At 33.9% G+C, this 19,839-nt stretch overlaps 3 protein-coding genes across 3 annotated transcripts; 2 read left to right on the top strand and 1 right to left on the bottom strand.

Annotated features, from left to right (window-relative positions):
- Positions 1–404: 404 nt before the first annotated feature.
- Positions 405–3,919, top strand: LOC125059514 (CSC1-like protein 1). Its single transcript, XM_047663963.1, has one exon. The coding sequence runs from the start codon at positions 694–696 to the stop codon at positions 2,935–2,937; it is 2,244 nt and encodes a 747-aa protein (XP_047519919.1). The 5' UTR covers positions 405–693; the 3' UTR covers positions 2,938–3,919.
- A 3,579-nt stretch (positions 3,920–7,498) lies between these two features.
- LOC125059524 (translocon-associated protein subunit beta) lies at positions 7,499–8,944 on the bottom strand. The gene is made up of 3 exons (XM_047663974.1): positions 8,793–8,944; positions 8,248–8,624; positions 7,499–7,944 (listed from the first exon to the last, which is right to left on the bottom strand). Exons 2-3 carry the CDS (start codon positions 8,617–8,619, stop codon positions 7,744–7,746), a joined length of 573 nt encoding a protein of 190 aa, XP_047519930.1. The 5' UTR covers positions 8,620–8,624; positions 8,793–8,944; the 3' UTR covers positions 7,499–7,743.
- Positions 8,945–9,066: 122 nt separating this feature from the next.
- LOC125059522 (centromere/kinetochore protein zw10 homolog) lies at positions 9,067–14,345 on the top strand. Its single transcript, XM_047663973.1, has 6 exons — positions 9,067–9,197; positions 9,444–11,222; positions 11,497–11,703; positions 12,857–12,986; positions 13,550–13,691; positions 14,093–14,345. Exons 2-6 carry the CDS (start codon positions 9,704–9,706, stop codon positions 14,306–14,308), a joined length of 2,214 nt encoding a protein of 737 aa, XP_047519929.1. The 5' UTR covers positions 9,067–9,197; positions 9,444–9,703; the 3' UTR covers positions 14,309–14,345.
- The last annotated feature ends 5,494 nt before the right edge of the window (positions 14,346–19,839 follow it).

A 19,839-nucleotide genomic window follows, 5' to 3' on the forward strand; every position in this document is an offset into this window, starting at 1 on the left:
AAATTACATTTAATTATAATATAACGTTTATTTTTTTAATAGCCTGGACAAATGGTTTTTTATTCTAGGAGTGATCCGCTGTCGACATACCTTGTGATCATTTCTAATATAAATCGTCATTCGTCATCATATTTTATTGAATCAATAATGATAAACCATTCGCGATACCATTTTTTTTATAGAACATGGGACAAACGGAAAGGAGGCTCACTTGATGTTAAGTGATGCCGCCGCACATGGACACTCTCGATACCAATGGGCTCGCGAGTGCGTTGCCGGCCTTATGACATTATGTCTTCGACCGCCTCGTTAAAAGTATTTTTCGGCGAGAACTCCTCTGTTTTGCGTAAAATGCATTAAGTTGGTACACTGACAGCTAGTTTATGTTTTTATAAATTGACGTTGACAGTGTCAGTCAATAATAAGTGACAACAATCATTTTTTCCAATATCCATTTTCCAATCGAAATTCGAAACAAAGTTGAGAACTCGTAATATTTATCTGATTTTGTTAGCAATTGGATTAACGATTTAGTGTAGCTTTAACTATCGAAAGTTCCAGGTATTTAAAAAAAATTGTATTAAAAAGGATAATAAGTGTGAGTCATCGGTGCATGGAATGAAGTGCTTTATGAGTATAGTGTTAATTATGTGATACTTGTCCTTTCACTGCTGCTGTATTACAACACCAATAATGAGTCGTTTTACTTCTGATGGTTTTTTATATACACTGTCATCAAATTCCTCAAACGGAACCGATGACGAGGGTTGTATGTTATGGAATTCAACACAAAATGTGATAATTACTGGAGCATACAATGGAATTCCGCAGACCTTGATTTTAAATGTCATATCATGGGTTTGTTTAATTTTATTATTCTCTGTATTGCGCCGTACAGCATGGAATTATGGACGTATGGCACTGGTGCAACGATCGAAGAATCGCTGGACGAACCTTTTCTACCGTGGCGGCGATGATGACGCGCTTGTTGATCGACGTCGCAACACCGATGAGTCTCTCAATATTGATGAAGGTTTCTTCACGTGGCTTCCGGCTGTGTTCCGTCTCACTCGGGAACAAGTGCTTGCAAAGTGTGGCCCAGATGCTGTACATTATCTGTCCTTCCAACGCCATGCTATAACACTTATGTTTATTGTCACTTTAGTTTCTATTTGTATTATTTTGCCAATAAACTTTCAAGGAACAAATTTACAAGTTGATGCAAGCACATTCAGTAGAACTACTTTGTCAAACCTTACAGGTACATCTTATTGGCTATGGGTTCATACTTTGATAAGCATCTCATTTTTGCCAGTATCTGTATTGATAATGAGAAGATGCACAGGAAGAAAACCTGTTCCTACATCCATGACTGGAACAATAATGATAACAAATATCTCCAGAGCAGATAGAAATGAAGCAACAATAAGAGCTTACTTCGCCCACAATTTTCCACATATACAAATTGTGGACCTAAAAATGGCATTCAATGTAAATAAACTAATTGATGTACAAGAGAGGAAAGAAATGGTTTCTGAAGCTTTAGTTTACACAGACACTTATTTTAAGAAAACTGGGAAAAGAATAACAGTGCGCCCCCAACTCTGTGGACCTGATGTTGATGCCCTAGAGTACTACACAAATGAAGAAAAGCGTTTGAAGGATGAATCAAAAAGGTGTAGGGCCATAGTACTCAATGATCCGTTGGGTATAGCTTTCTTAACGTTACCCTCTTATCAATTAGCTGAGCATGTTATTTCCAATTTTAGTTTGCATCGAGGTTGGGTTCTGACTCATGCAACAAATCCATCTGACATAATTTGGGAAAATCTTAGTGTTCAGCCAGGAGTGTGGTACGTCAAGGCCATTGCTGTAAATTTTTGCCTGTTTATTGTTTTGTTCTTTTTGACAACTCCAGCTTTTATTGTAAATTTAGTGAAGAATGTTTTAGTTAAACCAGAGTCAGTAAGCAAATTTAATAGCCTTATTTTGGATTTTCTGCCTACTTTATTACTATGGACTATGGCAGCTGTGATGCCTGCACTGGTTTCCTTTTCTGATAAATTTTTATCCCATTGGACAAGATCGCAGCAGAATTATTCTATAATGACAAAAACTGTAACATATCTACTACTCATGACTTTAATATTACCTTCCTTGGGATTGGCTAGTGCAGATGCTTTATTCCGCTGGACATTGCACCACGTCAATCAGACAATGCGCTGGGATTGCGTGTTTTTACCCGATAAAGGCGCATTCTTTGTAAATTATGTAATAACCTCAGGGTTCATCGGCACTTCACTTGAATTGGTTCGCTTTCCTGAACTATTTCTTTATGTATGGTATCTTTTGCAATCGAAATCAAAAGCTGAAAAAAGTTACGTAAAAAAAGCGATTTTGTATGAATTCCCCTTTGGAGTCCATTACGCTTGGAGTCTAGCAATCTTTTCTATAACAATGGTGTACAGTCTTGCATGCCCTTTGGTTTCTCCATTTGGACTAATTTACTTTATTTTGAAACACATTGGCGACAAACATAATTTGTACTTTGCTTATGGTCCAAGTGACATGAGTGGAGTTGGCGGAGGTCGTATTCATTCGACAGCCGTGCGACTTATACGAATCGCAGTGTTACTTTTACTTATTAATATGGCTGCGTGGGCGGGTTTGCGAGCAGGCTTCGAAGCTCGTACAATAATTCTTATTATGGCATCTATTGTCACATTTGGAACGTTTTTATTGCTCAGCCCATTCCCTAGTTGCACACCACCAGCACCTCTGCAAGAAGAATCCAGTGTCATCCCTAAGGAATACGTGGCTCCCGTATTATTACGACCGGTTGATACAACCCCTGTGTCAACGCCATCTACTCCAGATTATGGAGCTTCCTCACCAGTAGTGAATCTTGCCTATAACCCAGATACCATAAATATATAATATGTAAGTAATATCAATTGGTATAGATCATTTATTGCGAATCATATCGCGTAATATACCAAATATCATGATAACTGATAATAATAGCCACATGTCAAAACCGAAATGTGAATTGGAGATTAAGTGTTGTAAATATAATACTGCAATATTTTTATATTTAATATCTAAGTATATGCATATTAATTATATTCACTTTCATGAAGATCTTAAATGGTCCAACACATCTCTATTAGTTAATATTTAGTTTTTAAATTTGTAACACAATGCATACCTAATTTTAAAATGTTTTTATGAGATTGTATATGAAGTGTCTCTTTACATAAACTATGTCAATAAAATTAATTCAATTCATAATTCCATTAGTAATAGAAAAACGTTTGGAATTCAATTTGAATTTAATTTATTTAGATGCAATTTATTTACACTATTAAATATCAGTATATCACTCATCATCTAGCACTATTCAGCAATTTCAAGAATAAATATTGATTCTAGAAATACTAGTCGTCTACATAATTACTTAATTATTCATAAGTTGTATTTTATAGATGATTCCGCATATCCATAATAAAATATTCACTATATAGAAGTGTTTTACATAATAATTAATGTGTCTGTTTTATCAACCGCCTTCATGAAGTATTAAACTACAATGTATTCTAAATTTTCAAATCAGTACATTTCAACATGGATATCAGCTTATAGTTCAATTTTTTTTTACTTAGGGCAATTTTATTATAATTTGAATTAATTAAATAATTTTTAAATATAAGTTTTTTTATAACAATCCTAGTCCAGATTAATCAAATGTATATATGTATTTGGATTGTTTGATTTTTATAAAATATTAGTATACAATCTGGCTGTCTATTTTCTTGCTTTATTTAATTCATTGTTTTTTTTGTACAGAGTATATTATATTATTTGCCGCATTCGTTATTGTAACTTTGTATGTGCGATGAATAAATGACGTTTTAAATAAGCGTGCAGTTTTATTGTTGTCGATGTTCCGACACTGTTCATCCCACGGAAATATGTTAGTCAACAGTTAAAATCTCTAATCTATTGTGTAATTTTGTCTTAGCCATTACAAACAAGTCTACAAAAAGTATTTTTATATCTAAGGGAGCGTTCAAGTATTACGTCACGCAATTTTTGGAGATTATTGACTCCCCCCCCCCAATATAAGGAGCCGTTCATAAAATACGTCACACTAAAATCAGATTTTTTTGAAGCAGGTACTAATATAAAAAAAAATTATTGTTGTAGATGATCCTAATAAACTTTTTGAAACGGAAAACGTTTCAAAAAGTTTTACCTAGTAAAAAAGGTTATACCTAATTATTTTGTTACATACATAAATATTTAATTCAAAACTTACATAAGTACGAATATCGAGTATTCAAATTTTCTTAATAAAGTACCTACTAGTTTCTTAAACTAGTTCACACATCAATATGCTCATACCAATTTCATTTGCGAGAGCAATTCATTGATTGAATTAACCAATTTGTTACTAATAATAACTATTTTTACGGTATTTATATAGAATAACTATATACAATGTGTGGCGAAAATAATCCCCTTGCCATGATAGTCTTAAAAGATTTGCAAAATTTCAATTAAATGTGTTAAGCCGTCTCGTAAATCTGGTTACAATAATTTTTATTCGTTTTTACAACAAACAACATTTTGTAAGTAGTGAAATACAATGAATAGTTTCCATTGACAATTTTTACATGAAAAGAAGGGAAATATACGTATCTAGTAGTAGGCAAAAGACCTCGGGCACCACATCCCCTGCCCTGTCCTACTTACATTTTGATCTCTCAGTCAATTTGTCGCTGTGACCGAAATTGGTAATGTAATATAATGTGCGTTTTCCAATTACAGAGCATTATGCGACTCAGTGCCGCATAATGCTGAAGCTTAATTGGAACGTGAAATCAGCAGAGTGCGCTAAGTCAGTGTTGAAAAAAAATGTTCTGAATAGAGTTAGCAACCTCATTAATGTATAAATAATGTGGTTAACAATAATAATTGGTTGAAAACTTTTTACGCTTATTTTAATAATCAAATTATTTCATTAACATTTTTTTTACTGAAATAAGAGAAAACCTTTAAAGAATATAAGGTTTTAACAAGCTAAATTAACAGTAAAGTATATAGTTTTACGTAAGAAGTTTACATCATTTACGTTTTGAGCAATTTTTTAAAAATTATTTCTAAAAAAATTATATACTTTTTCAAAACCATTGCAATGTTTACAAGAGTATAATCCTGTAAAATAAATTTGTTTACAGATCCGAATTTTAAAATAAAATTGTAATCATATTTTAAATGTGAAATATAAAAAAAGTAACTATTTATACCTTCATCCATACTTAAATTTTTTTTTTAGCAGTTTGAAATAACTTTAATTATTTTCAAAATTTACGACGAAACAAATTTTTCAACAATAAATAATATTTACTAACGAAAATTTAGATAAATGCCAACTTAAAGAAAAACACTGGTCAATTTTCTGTCACTGTGTTGGTATTTATTACGAGAAGCACGCGAGAGCATTCGTTTTGGGAGTGCTCAATTGTGCGAAGCGTTGCTGTAGTTGGAACATTCAACGTAGAGCATTATGCCGCAAAATGCGCTCTAGTGCTGTAATTGGAAAACGCACAATGTCGTTGCGCAGGTGCCGATCCCTTATACGCGTGTATTAATCTTAAGTCTTACGAATAAAGAAATTGTGATTTGTAAAAACCAAAATATTAATAAGGGATGTGATAATAGTGGTAGTAGCTTAAAAACCTAGGTCTAGAAAGACCAATAAACCAGGTACAAATAAATGTGAATTAATGTATGCGTCGCCGACAGATCTAGTTCAAAGAAAGTCGCGCGCCGGGCACCGCTTAGCGCTTTTCACTTAACATCTAGGAATATAAGATCACAAAATCATATGACTCTAGTCTCTACGTATGGTTATTACATTAAGTTTAATAATGTGAGTTAACACAATCTAAGCAAACCTGAACCTATTGAATTTATTACAAAGATACTTTTTTCTTGGTTAGGTATTTAATAGATTTGAATTCTAGGATTTTTTAAATAAGTTTAACGATTATTAAATGATCCTAATCCTTGGGATTGATTTGCTGCAGTTCAAACAATTTGTATGACTCAAAACTTGGTCTAACGTGACTTTGACTCAAAACGGGACTGTCCCTTTTTCCAATTACGAGTCCCGGTGTCCCCAAAATGAACTGTGGGACGCAAAATTGTCCCGTTTTCAGAAACCGCGCGAAAATTTAAGCCAAGAATTTCATTCTTATTTGAAATCGTCACCAGCAATATTAAAACAAATTTGTTCTTCTGATAAGCTAAACATTTTGGATACTTACCTATATTTTGTGATTCGTAACTAACTTTTTATAAATACTTAAAAAACTGTTTTTTTTCATGGACTACTTATTATTTGACCTAAATTAAATCAATGTACCGTTTTATGTCAAAAATAAATGGTCACTTTACCTAAGTATACATTGTCTCGATTGTATGTGGATCAGAACTCAGAAGGTTTACGGTACGCAAAATTTCATAATCAATTTCATTTACATTTTACATCATCAAAAAATCATTAGTCTATAGGCAGGTAATAACAGTAAGATAATGCTGCTTTATAGAAGTTGGGTAGCCTACCCAGGGTAGGTTTGTGTTTGTATAAAATAAAGACGTTGATAGGGTAGGGAACGATATAACTAGAGGAGGGTGCTCAGGATCAACTTTACTAAGTGACGTCATTGCTTGAGAAACCTGACATGTCTCTAAATCAGCAGAACACATTCTAGAATGTTACGTTGGTTGGAATTTTCTATAATTTAGAAAGTACCTAAAATCTTCTTGGTTATGCCTTATAGCCGACGTGACGTTTTTTTTATATGCAATATTGTTGTTAACAAGATTCTAATCCATTACCCATATATCCTCTCAATACCTACTTTGTGCTTTGGTTTTAAATTGAGACATTTTAAAACTGTAACTAACACCGACTCTCTGTCTTATAGCTGTGAAACGGGAAACCCAGTGTGTCGCCGGTCTCTACTCGACACTATATGTGACACTATGTATGACGACCTATGATCGTCGAATACTACGTTATCATATAGGTATTTTATACAATAATTTAGCCATGATTGGGTTACAATAGTAAAACATTTTTTTTTATCGAAAGAATAAGTTTTGTAACGAAACCCCTTACCATTTTCATAATATATGTATCAAGATAATGTATTAAATACTATTTTAGAAATAAGAGAAAAAAATTATGGGATAGGTAATAAAAAGTAGGTAGGAACTAACTTCCATTCGTTACTCCAATTTCTCTAACAATCTAGTCTTTAATAAGTATAATTATGGAGGGTTCTTATTTTTCTCGGCCATTGCTAACCCAGTAAATTGATATCACACTTTTTTGCCAAATTTAAATCTCTTTATGACAACCTCAATGTATTGAATATAAATAACAATTTCTTTCTTTCTTTGGACAGAGGATTTAATCAAACCAATGTTTAAATAATTGTAAAGTTTAATTTTTTCTTTAATTTAATAACAATGAGGATGATTGAGTTTGAAGTAAATGAGACTAATGCTGCCTTAGGATACTACAGAAATATAGTGTTTTGTGCATGTTTTAATTAAAGGGTGAATGTTAGCTTTCCTAAAAAAAAACACAGAATAAATTTGCTTTATACATTACAGATTAAAATCAAACTTTGCAACATTAGCTATGTATGAACCTAACTACATATAATTCTAATGAGTCTTTTTTGGCTTTGCAAGTTTTTCATATTTGCTTTTTGATGAGTACCATAGACCAAATGGAATTGCTAGTGAAGGCAGTGTCATAACTGCAAAAGCTGCCCAATCAAGAATATGTGACGAGAATTTACGGTCATAATCTTTCAAGGCAACAATAGCCCCTTCACCAGGTGCACTGCTGATTGACAATTGTACCTTCAATAAAAAAAAGAATAAAATCATTATATATTGACAAAAAGACTGTATTTTATAAACTAGCAGATGTAAGCATGGGCACACATTTCTACCAATGTTTCAATTAAAACTTCTGTGCCAACCAAAATCTTGATTTAACCCTGTTACACAGGGGGTATAACGGTTAATTTAACTAACTTTAATATGATTATTAATTATACTAAACAAAATTGTTAATTGATAAATTGCTATATTTTAGTTTTATGCAGGCATTCATAGCTAAATTTAACTAAAGATTTTCAATAATTTATCTTTCAAGCTCACCTCAGTAGATTCCTCATTAGGCCGGTATGATACTTCTGCTGCAGTAAAGTTGAAGTAACCAAATCTGTTTGATCGAACAGTAACTACGTGTGATACATTTGTTTGTGGTGGTATTCTATCAATTTCAGCAGAGAGTTGACCACCAACAACTGAGAACACTTCAGGATGAAAGCCATTGTCTATAAGTTTAACATCTACGGCTGGTGCTGTTCCGACATTATACAATGTATATTTGATAAGAATGTCCATATTTTCGACTAAGTATTTGTTCAGTACTTGTTTTGACACTAATAATTTTGCGGAAGCTGCTTCTTCATCTGCTGCCACTGCAGCAACGATTAACACGAGGAAGGAAAATATTTTAAGTGCCATTTTATCTGAAAAAATAAGAAATTGTTACACATCAATTGTATATATTTCAATCTATTCCACTTAACAGCAAGTATAAAACGTTTTTTTTTAATGAAAGAATATACTATTAATTGACGTTATTACCAAAAATCTAATTTTATATATGAGGTGACAAAATGAGACAGAAATCTTACCAAAAATATTATCCAAAGTCTAACGAAATAAATTATAAGCTCGAAGCCTCGAAAGAAAAACACCGCAAAGTTAAAAGTGATTGTTACGATTTTGACAATCTTTCATACGTGGCGTAGCTGACGTTTCATACCACGCGTTCATCGTATTGACAGTTAACTCGCGTTCAAGCTTTCTAATTTCAAAGTAAACTTGATCAAGTCGTAAACGAAACTACAAAATTAAACGCAACTCTTAAATTTGGTTGTACTGATTAATGATTTTCATATTTGACATGACTAAAGACTATGTCAAAAAATTCGTAAAAGGGAGGACGGCGATTTTAATTACTATATTTTTGATGTTTTGATCTTGTTATTTATCAATTATCGCTATGGCTAAACAATCGATAGGATTGCTGTAAAAAGGTGATTGCTAATTGCTATCATATCGGGAGACGAGATAAGTTAAGAGAATATTTCGAACTATGACAGATACACAAAATGATACAAAAACCCCGAATAATGAAGTGCTAGATGACGAAACTCTAGAGAAGTATGTTAAATTAAACATATGTTATTTAGTATTATTAAATACGCTGGTATTCAAGATTTAAATAGACTTTAAATAATATATGCTAATTTATGCCTGAAATAATATGCGCTTTATTTTAGATTAGCAGTTGAGGAGCTTATACGAGAAGCAGTTCAAGGTGCAGCAAGAGCGGAAATTGTTGGCCCTTCAGGTTGGGTAAAAGCCCCACAGCAGAAGACTAACAAACGATTTCTTGTCAATACACTTCGGAATGCTGTGAGCTCTAATAAATATAATACAGCACGCAATAAAAATCGGCATTCCTACCATAAATATCCTAAACAAGACCAAAAACTCGAAACTACTATAAAGAAGGACAAAATTAAAAGAAAACATTAAAATGGAAGAATTCAATATTGATTCCATATTATCCAATATAGTGGACCTTCATGAAACTAATTGGACACCCATCACAAAAATTCCCATTGTTTTAAAAGAGATTGAAAAAGTCAAAACTGAAATGAAAACTTTTTTGAACAATAATGACTTTGATATATCAGCTGTTCTAAAAGAGTCCAATGAATTATGTGTTGAAAGTCAGCAACTAATCAAGGAAATGAAGACCTGCAAACAGGAAATTGAAGAGGTCACTATGGATGAAATACTCACATCTATTGAGAGTCATGACTTAATTACCAAAGAATTAGAATCTGTTAACTTTGCCTATAAAATAGTCAGTGACATTGTCAACTGTGGGAAATATGTAAAAGAATTTGAGGAAAGAAAAAAAGACCAGAGTTATTCAAGAGCTGTTGACTTTGTGTATGATTTACTAACCTATGTTGATAATACTTCAGAGGGCTTAAATCACTTGGAAATATACAGTAATGCAAAAGTTACTGGACAGCTCATATTAGAAGGACTAATGCATGAATTATTAATTAAATGGCATAAAATGATAAAATGTGACATGCTCAAAGATGTAACTAACCGCACTGTTGCAACCATTAATGTAGGATTAAGTGAATCTCTATGTAGTATAGACATACTGAATGCCCTGGATAGATGCAAAAAGTTAGAAGAAAAAGTCGCAGAATTAGCACAGTTCATTTTGAAGGAGATGCTTATACCTTTAATGCATCACCTTTGCGTAACTGAGTCAAATTCTGATGAAAAGCTTTCCATTGTGGGTGTGTTTATTGACCAGAAACCAAATTATAAACCTACTTATGAAGAAGTTATAAGTAATATTAGATTATTTTTCCATTACATAAGCGAAAAATTAAATTTTGAATTTAAAAGATCAGTAACTATAATAAGTTTGATTGGTCAACAAATTTGTGAAGAATTTTGTGAAATGATTATTAAAAATGTTTTTATTCACACTGTTCCAAATAATATTACTGATCTACAATCATACAATTTGGTTACTTCTGTTATACAAGAATTTCAAGTATATCTTCGCTCAATCTACTTTTTGCCTGAGAATGGACCTTCATTATTAAGTTATATGGATAATATAGATTTTCTTTTTGCTGATAAGTCAAGCCAATATTTCTTGGAAACAGCAAGAGGAATTATGGTCAAAGACTTGAGTATTTCTATGTCAATTGGGGTTGAAAAAATACCTAATAACAATCGCCAAATGAAGATGACCAATAATGATGATGTTGCAGAGGCATTTTCCATTCTTGATAAGACAATTCCACAAAGTCTTTTTTACTTCCCTAGATGTATGATCTCAAAGACAACTCAAGAGTTGTTGGATTTAGTGTATGGGCTTATGGAGCAAGCAGTACAATGCACAGATGTTGTTTGTAGAAAATTATATAATACTTCTCGGTTAATTTTTGAATTGTATGATGCTGTTGTTCCATATCATCATGAAAACTTCCTGCTGACCATACCACAATATGTTGGTAAGTTTTACTAAGAACTTTACAATTAGAAAAGATTGACACAAGGAAGTAGTAATCTGAGTTATGTGCAATATGGCAGTTGCCATTATTATTGGTACGTTTCATATCAATTCATAGATTAAAACTGACCCATGTTTATAAATTATGTATATAAGAAATGTTTCTTATATGCAACTTTGCAGCTGAGTGCATTTCCCTCTCGAAGGGAAGCTAAACTTTAGACTATCTACTTTTATTTATGTTCATACTACTGTAAATTATATATATTTTACAGCATTATTCCATAACAACTGTTTGTACCTTGCACACAACTTGCAAACACTGGGTGATAAATGGGTTAACCTGATGGAAGGCCGTCAAGTCAACTATGCAATCAACTTCGTAGACCTAGTTCAGAAGATGAGAGAGCTTGGTTACAAGTACCTCACCATGCAAATGCAGCAGCAGAGAAAACAAATATTGGATAATATACGCACGTCCGGTAAGTGTCACTATTTAATTTAATTTCATAATTTTGTATAATAAATAATTACTATCACTGATATGAGAGTGGAAGAATATTTATACCTCGGCCAACTGATGTCTCCAGACGACAACGGAAACAAAGAAGTCGAAAGAAGAGTTGCAAACGGCTGGAAAAAATATTGGAGCCTAAAAGAAGTGATGAAAGACAAGACCCTACACAATTCAACGAAAAGCAAATTATTTAACACATGCATCCTGCCAGTGCTGGCTTACGGGAGCGAAACATGGGCTTTAACAAAAAACGTAACAAATAAACTCTCCGTATGTCAACATGCCATGGAAAGGAGCATGACTGGGATCAAAAGAAAAGACAAAGTAAGGAGTAGCAACATCAGAGGAAAGACTAAGGTACAGGACATAACATTGAAAATAAGAAGACAAAAGTGGAAATGGGCAGGCCACATGATCAGGGGAAAGGACAAATGGAGTAAAATAATCACACAATGGTACCCAAGAGATGGAAAGAGAAAGAGAGGTAGACCACAAAAAAGGTGGGACGACGACATTATACAAGTCGCTGGAACAACATGGGGTAGAGTGGCCATAGAAAGGCCAGAATGGAGAAGGTTGGAGGAGGCCTTTGCCATTTGGCAAACGGACACCCAAAAGTGGAAGAAAAGTACAATATACGAAAAATAAAGAAAAATTACTGGCATGTCCGAATAGAGGCTATAATAATAATAATAATAATAATAATCACTGATATGATAATTAATCCAGTGCACTAATGAATACAAAAATACAATTCCATACAAGTCTTGGCCTCAGTATATGTGCCTTTGATAATTTATATTTTATAGTCAAGTAGAAACGTAAGGAGAACAGCATTCTGACATAATATATTTTTGATTCTGTAATCAAAATTCTAAGACAACAGTTTCCTCACTGTTTTCCTTTACCATACAAACAAGAGTTATATTTGCGCCTAAAAACATCCATTGATGCTTGTAATATGTGTTGTAGTTGTGATTTGGGCCTCTGAGTTGAGATTCGCGTGCTTAAGCCTCTCTACCGACACTGCTCTTTAATTAATTTAATAATATATAATTTGCATTTGCAATACCCTATTTAATATACATTATTTACTAAACAATTTAAATATTTTGCAGATTTAAATTGCATGGTTGGAAAAGATGCACTCGGTGAAAACGCAGAAGCAGCAGTAAGACAGTGTCTCCGTCAATTACAGTTACTCAAGAATGTTTGGATCGGAGTCTTTCCAGCTAATGTATTCACCAGGTATTTTATATATTTGGCGTAATCCCAATTGGTATTCAACAAATAAATAGTTAACTAAGAATAATAAAAGCTGATTAATCTTTTGTCTTGAAATTAGTAGTTGATGCAACTGTTGTATGAGGATTAGTTAACCACTACATATTTTTAATAGCATTTTACTACACGCAGAACTAAACTAAACTGGGCACCTCGCTGTCGTGACGTCATAGTGATGTACTAACTGCATAAAAAAATTCAAGTAATCTTTAAGGCCCCTCTACACTCGCGATAGTTTGTATCTATTGATTATTTATAATATCAACGTTTATTAATAAGGGGGTTAAATGTAGGTATATTTTTAGTAACAGTTCTATATCCATAGGTTAATAAAACAAATATAATTTTAGTTTATTTTTTAACGGTAATATAATTTGTTGATCGTACTGTCCCGTCATGATTTTCTGAATTCTATATTTAAATTTCACAAGCCACTACAATAATTTTGACTTAACTCAATAATAGTAGGTAAAGTTATTTAAAAAAATATATTAAAAAGAGATTTGATGGTTTTTTATAAATTACAGATTAATGGCAACACTAGTCAACATGTTTATGGATGAGTTAATACACAGAGTGTGCACTGTTGAGGACATTCCCGTGGAGATGGCAACACAGCTCACAGACATGTACAACTTGGTTGTGCTGAAAGTACCACAATTATTCCATGTATGGAATATTTTTAATAAACATTATATTATCAAGATATATTTAGGGTTAGATTAGTACACAAATATCAATACTAATTAAAGAAGTGTTGTAATATTTTAGGAAGTTATAAGTGTATTTTTGACATAACAGCTAGCTACATAATGCATAAATAATATACCTAGTCAACATTAAAAATCTTCATAATTTTAAACAAAATAGATTTATGACTTTTTTGGATTATATATGTATATAGATTTGTAGTTAAATTTCGGTAAATTGTAGTTGTTTCATAGTGTTAGTTTCCCTATAATTTTATATAACAATTTCAAAATCAAAACTTAGGTTTTTGAAATACAACTCCCAGCAATCGCTTCTACTGCTTTTAAGTGCTTGTTATTTACCGATATTTGTGTTTATAGAAAACCGAAGACGTTGAAAAGCACGTGAAGCCATGGCCAAAGTTCAAGGAGATTATCTTTGTACTTGGAGCATCCCTTAGAGACCTTGATAGTCACTGGAATGACGGAAGTGGACCACTAGCATTATACTTCAGTACAGAAGAGTTAAGGAGTCTCATCAAAGCCTTATTCCAGAACACACAGTACCGCGCAAATTTCCTTCTCAAAATTAAGTAGATTGTAGTCAGTATCTTAATTAAATGGTGTATGATTACATTGCTTTTTTAATAGTCTACTTATGTTACCGCCTCTGAACCATGGCACCTACCCCACATTGCATACCTACAGTCTGGAGGTCCCGGGTATATAAAAATATGATTTCATAGATGCATAATATGATTACCATACGTTTTTGTTTTATGCAAGTAGTACATATTTGAATAAACTTTAATGGGATATAAACTCAAATTTGATGTTTGTTCAGATTTCAGTTAAACATTGACCGCAATGTTATTGTGGTTGTACCCAATTTCAACAGCTGAAGGTGCGCGTTTCACCGACAGCTCACGAGTCTCATCTTATTTATGTGTGAATAGGTGTAAGTTAAAATATTATATGATATACAATAAATGAAATTTGAATATAGCTGTCTTATTCCTTCCTCGCATCCTCTCAAACTGGCGAAGACTCTTAGAAGCCATTAATTATCGTGGTGAGCGGATATGCGAAAACTGTTGGAAGTGGGTGCCGCGCGAGCTCATAATCAATCAAAAACAAGTAACGAATTCATGATTCTGAGCGGTGTTTGAAGCTGTTCAATAGAAACAAATCCGAATTTTTGGGCAAGATTTGACTCCCAGTGACTTTACCTAAAGGTCTCAGAACAGGAAGAAGTGTGAAAAAAAAGGAAAAGTTCTCTAAGGGTTTCTAAACACGTTGCCACAACCTCACCACGGCGTAGCGACAAAATGCTGTCAAGCAGTGGATACGTGTGAATAGTGTCGCTGCAGCTTTTTGTAGTTGCGTTGTGGTATCGACAAAATGTCCATTTGGTTGCGTTGTCGCCAGTAGTTGCGATGCGGTAGCCGGTACGTCGTGTGGAGACACAGTTTGACTCTGACTTTCATAGCGAAAACCACTCGTCGCCCACTAGTTCGCAGTGTCGCTGGTGGTTGCGTTGTGGTTGCAATGCGGTCGGTATCACACACACGGTCGATAACGACTGCAAAATGTAGTACGTGTGAATAATCCTATTCATTTTCAATACAAAATATACGCCTGACCACATGGTGTGGTTGTGGTACGTATGAAAATTGAAAAAGCCCTAATGGTAGGGGAGCCCACGATGCTAAATGGGGATTTACTCGAGCGTCGTAGAGACCTATTGGGATGCAAAGCTTAGATAATAAGAAGAAAAAATTTTTATATGATATATACCTTTTCATCGGTGGGGGAAGCGGCTATAGATTGTTAAATATGTAAAAAAAAACTGTTGCATCGACATCCTCGAGCGCGTCAGATATTGATAGCATCAATGCCCTACGTATTTTTAATAATGTACGTATGTTAATCTGATCGTTTGCATGATGCGGGTGGTTGTATTTAAGGGTTGAAAATGAAAAAAAAATAAAAATTATCGAGCGCGTCAGATTTTCTAAGGGAGTGTTAAATGCACCAAAATAAAGCTCTCATTCACTAATCTGACGATTTCGATGGGACGCAAACAATTTTCATAATTTGCAAAAAAAAATCGCAATTTTGAAATACTCAAGCGCGTCAGATTAAGATATATGTGGTTCATCTTTATGTTCTAAACGTACTGTCTCATAATCTGACGATTATCTAGAGGGATTCGCCTGATCTGACAATTTTTTTTTAGAAAAACGGTTCACCTAAAGGGCCATCCCTGCAACTTCCCGCTAATTCCATTCCTAGGCGCTTAAAATTGATATTTTGAGCTCGCTGAGTTCAAAGAAATAACATTTCTATGCATTTGAGCTCTCCCAGCTCGAAAGTCTGATAGAAGTTTCATAGAACACTATTTTTGGAATTTTCAAACCGCAATAACTTTTGAATGGATCAAGCAATTTTCACGCGGTTTGCATTCGACGCAGTTTTATCATCATCATAAGTAATTTTGCAATTTTAATTGATCGAACCACAAATTTCGGAGTAATCCTGAAAAAACACTTTTTCGGGTTTCTTTCGTTCACGATATCTCTCGAACTAATCAACCGCTTTTGACCAGCTTGGTGGCGATCGACGTGGTTTTTTAATCTCTAAGGCGGATTAGTTTTTGAAGTTGATCGATAAAGAAACCACTTTAAAAAAAAAAATATTTCTTATTTTTTTAAGATTTTTCAAAATTTCTCAAAATCTATCGGTCCGAATCGGTTCAAATTCACAGGAAATGTAATTTTGAGGGAAATATTTAGAACGCAGTTTAGTAGATTCCGATCGGTTTAAGGAAATGTAGGCATCACGCAGCTGCACGCATTTAACTTTATCGACGAATTTTTGTTATTTCGGCTTGCGGAAATCGTCAGATTATATATTTTTCATTATTCTGGAATTATTTCCTTCAAAATAAAAAAAAAAATTAGCTACGCTCGAGAATGTCGAGATGACGTTTTTTTTTTACAACTTTGTTGCCCTCCCCTTTTTTTCCGTCACTCTCAAATTGTCAGATTAGTGGAATATACACTTTTTAGGATGTAATTAACTCACCCTACCTTAATCTGACGCGCTCGGGAATTTCTGATGGTCAATTTTATTTTACTAATCTGATCCTGTCTCCTTCACGCGCGGCCTTATATATGGGCCTCATATTTTGTGGAGGTTCTTAACCGGGTACAAGGTATCCCCCTATATAGAAATCCCCTCTTGGGCTCCCCTACCATAAAGATAAAGCTCAAAGTGTATGCGCATTTAGAATTTTGCTTTTATACCAGGTAACGAAATATACGCTGATTTTTTTCTCTAACTCACCCTGGCTATTATACTAATTTATTTACCGTAAAAACTATGATTAAAAAAAAAAGGGTGCGTGTACTTATGTACGCGCGTAAGAAGTTATACTTCTTTGGCTTTCTTTATTTTCTTTAAATATAATTAATTAATAATTAATATTTAACGTAAACAATTTAATAATATTTAATATTTAGTATATTATTCAATTATTAATTAAAATTAATAACAATTATTATTATTATTTATTATTTTATTATATTATTAATTCAATTTAATAACTTGGTATGTTTCATAACCTTTTAACTAAGTAACAATAGGTCTTTGTGAAAAAACATTGCTAAATTTCTTTTTTGCTAGATTGTCTTATTCCCATCTCGCTCGCGCACGCTATAATATTACTAACGTAAATGAATGGAACTTTAATAAAGGAAATTTTTTTGTCATTATTTTATATTCTTGAGGACGTAGACTGGAGAGAATTACTTGCTATTGATGATGTCGACGAAGCGGTGGAACATTTTAATAGCATTCTATATAGCTCTTTTGATCAATGTTTTCCTAGAAAAATTCGAAAGTTAACTAAACAAAGGGTCTACCCTGTATATTTTAATAATGAAATCATCGCTAAATTAAGAACTAAAGCGCAGCTCCATTGGCAGTGGAAATTTCTTAATGATAATAACGCGTGTTTAGAATTTAAACGTCTTAGGTCAATCATTAAGAATGACATTCGCAAAGCTAACATTAACTATTTACATACCATCTCATTAAATTTGGTTAATAAACCTACGCAATTTTGGCAATATATTCGTTCTCTTAGAAACCCAAAAGCTAAAGAGTCTGCAATTTCTTATAATGATGTTGAATATTATGGTTGTGACGCGGCAGAGGCATTTGCTAGTCACTTTAAATTGGTATTTCTGGCAGATCACCCGAAACTAATTCCAGAAACTGCCAATCATAATCCAAAAGCATACTCTAATCATTTTGAAATCAAAAATTTCGAAACAGAAGTTATTATGCGTAGTGTAAATAAACTAAAATCTAATACACCTCCGGGTCCAGATATGATTCCGGCTTATATAATTAAAGGACTGGCAGAATATTTAATATTGCCTATATCGCATATTTTCAATATTATTTTATATTCAGGGGTCTACCTAACGTTATGGAAGACATCCCGCGTGACCCCAGTTCCTAAAGCTGATTGTAGAAGCAGAGCTGAAAACTACAGGCCTATCGCGATTCTGTGTACGCTGGCGAAGGTGTTTGAAATGTCCTTACACTCATTAATGTTGCCTAAATGCATTCCCCACATCACTCCTTGCCAGCACGCCTTTCTTCCACGCAGATCAGTTAATACTAATCTATTGACTCTGGCTGACATGGTATCGCGTGAAATTGATAGGCGGTGTCAGGTGGATGTAGTGTATTTGGATTTCCACAAAGCGTTTGATCGAGTAGACAACGACATTCTTCTCCAAAAGCTGGCCGCAATTGGGTGTGGACCTGTTCTGCTTAAGTTTTTTTCTAGTAACCTATCAAATCGTAACCAATATGTTAAATATGGACAATATATCTCGCAGCCTTATCCGACAATTTCTGGTATTAGCCAGGGTTCAAACCTGGGACCGTTGCTATTTTTAATAATGATTAACGACCTTCCAAGCGTTATCAAATATTCCAAAATACTATTATTTGCTGACGACGTTAAGGTCTTTAAAATAATTGAGACTGACAATGATCGTCTGTGTATGCAACTTGATTTGGATGAACTGCTGCATTGGAGTGAATTAAATAAACTCCAATTCAACTATGACAAATGTGAAGTGATGACCTTTAGTGCCTCTCCGAATAAAATATTCTGCGACTATGGCATAGGATCGAAAGTTATTAGGCGCGTAGACAGAGTCGGCGACTTGGGTGTCCTTTTCGTGCCCGATCTTTCATTTGCGGAGCATATTCGGACGATTACGGATGCTGCTTTTAGGAGATTAGGGTTTGTCCTGCGAAATTCGGTTGGTCTGACGGACACTGCCACTAGGGTGCTATATTCATCATTAGTAAGGCCAATTCTCGAAACCAGCTGCGTCATATGGTCCCCTTATGAAAGGTATTATGGGGATATGATTGAACGAGTTCAAAAGAAGTTCCTGAGAAATCTGTATAAAAGAAGATACAATTTCTTTCCTTACCTCTACCCTACAAAGTTCTTGATGGGGGTGTTAGGGTATAATTCATTAGAGCTTCGTAGGGATTTTTCGGTGGTCAGGTTTGGTTTGAGTGTAATTAAGAATGAAACGGAAAGCGCATACTTGCTGGGAGAGATCATGAGGCTATACGTCCCGGACAAATATTGCCGCTGCCGGAAACATAACCTTTTCGCTGTGCGTTCGGCTCGCACTGTCCAGCGACAACAAGCGCCCATTCCCCGGCTACTCTCACTGCTTAATGGGTTTCTCGACTCTTCACCGGAGAGCGACCTGTTTGGGAAGCTTATGGGGGAGGTATACTGTGCTTTCAGAGTGTACCTGGAGGGGTTAAGGGGGTAATGCTACCCTGTGTTGTAAATCTTAATTGTTTTTTAGTCTAAGTTTGGCCATTGTGCTGTTATTAAATAAATAAATAAATAAATAATCACACTGACAACTTTGTGTCACGGTGCGCGCGCAATCGTAAAATTTCACTCATCAATTTTTCATAACGCGCCTAAAGAAGTATGACTTCAATAAAAGACGAAAGTTGCAGATATCATCTCTATAGTCATGTCTGTCAAGTATCAACACTTCAGATTGAAA

Source organism: Pieris napi, chromosome 20 (assembly GCF_905475465.1).
Source record: "Pieris napi chromosome 20, ilPieNapi1.2, whole genome shotgun sequence".
Taxonomy (NCBI): Eukaryota; Metazoa; Arthropoda; class Insecta; order Lepidoptera; family Pieridae; genus Pieris; species Pieris napi.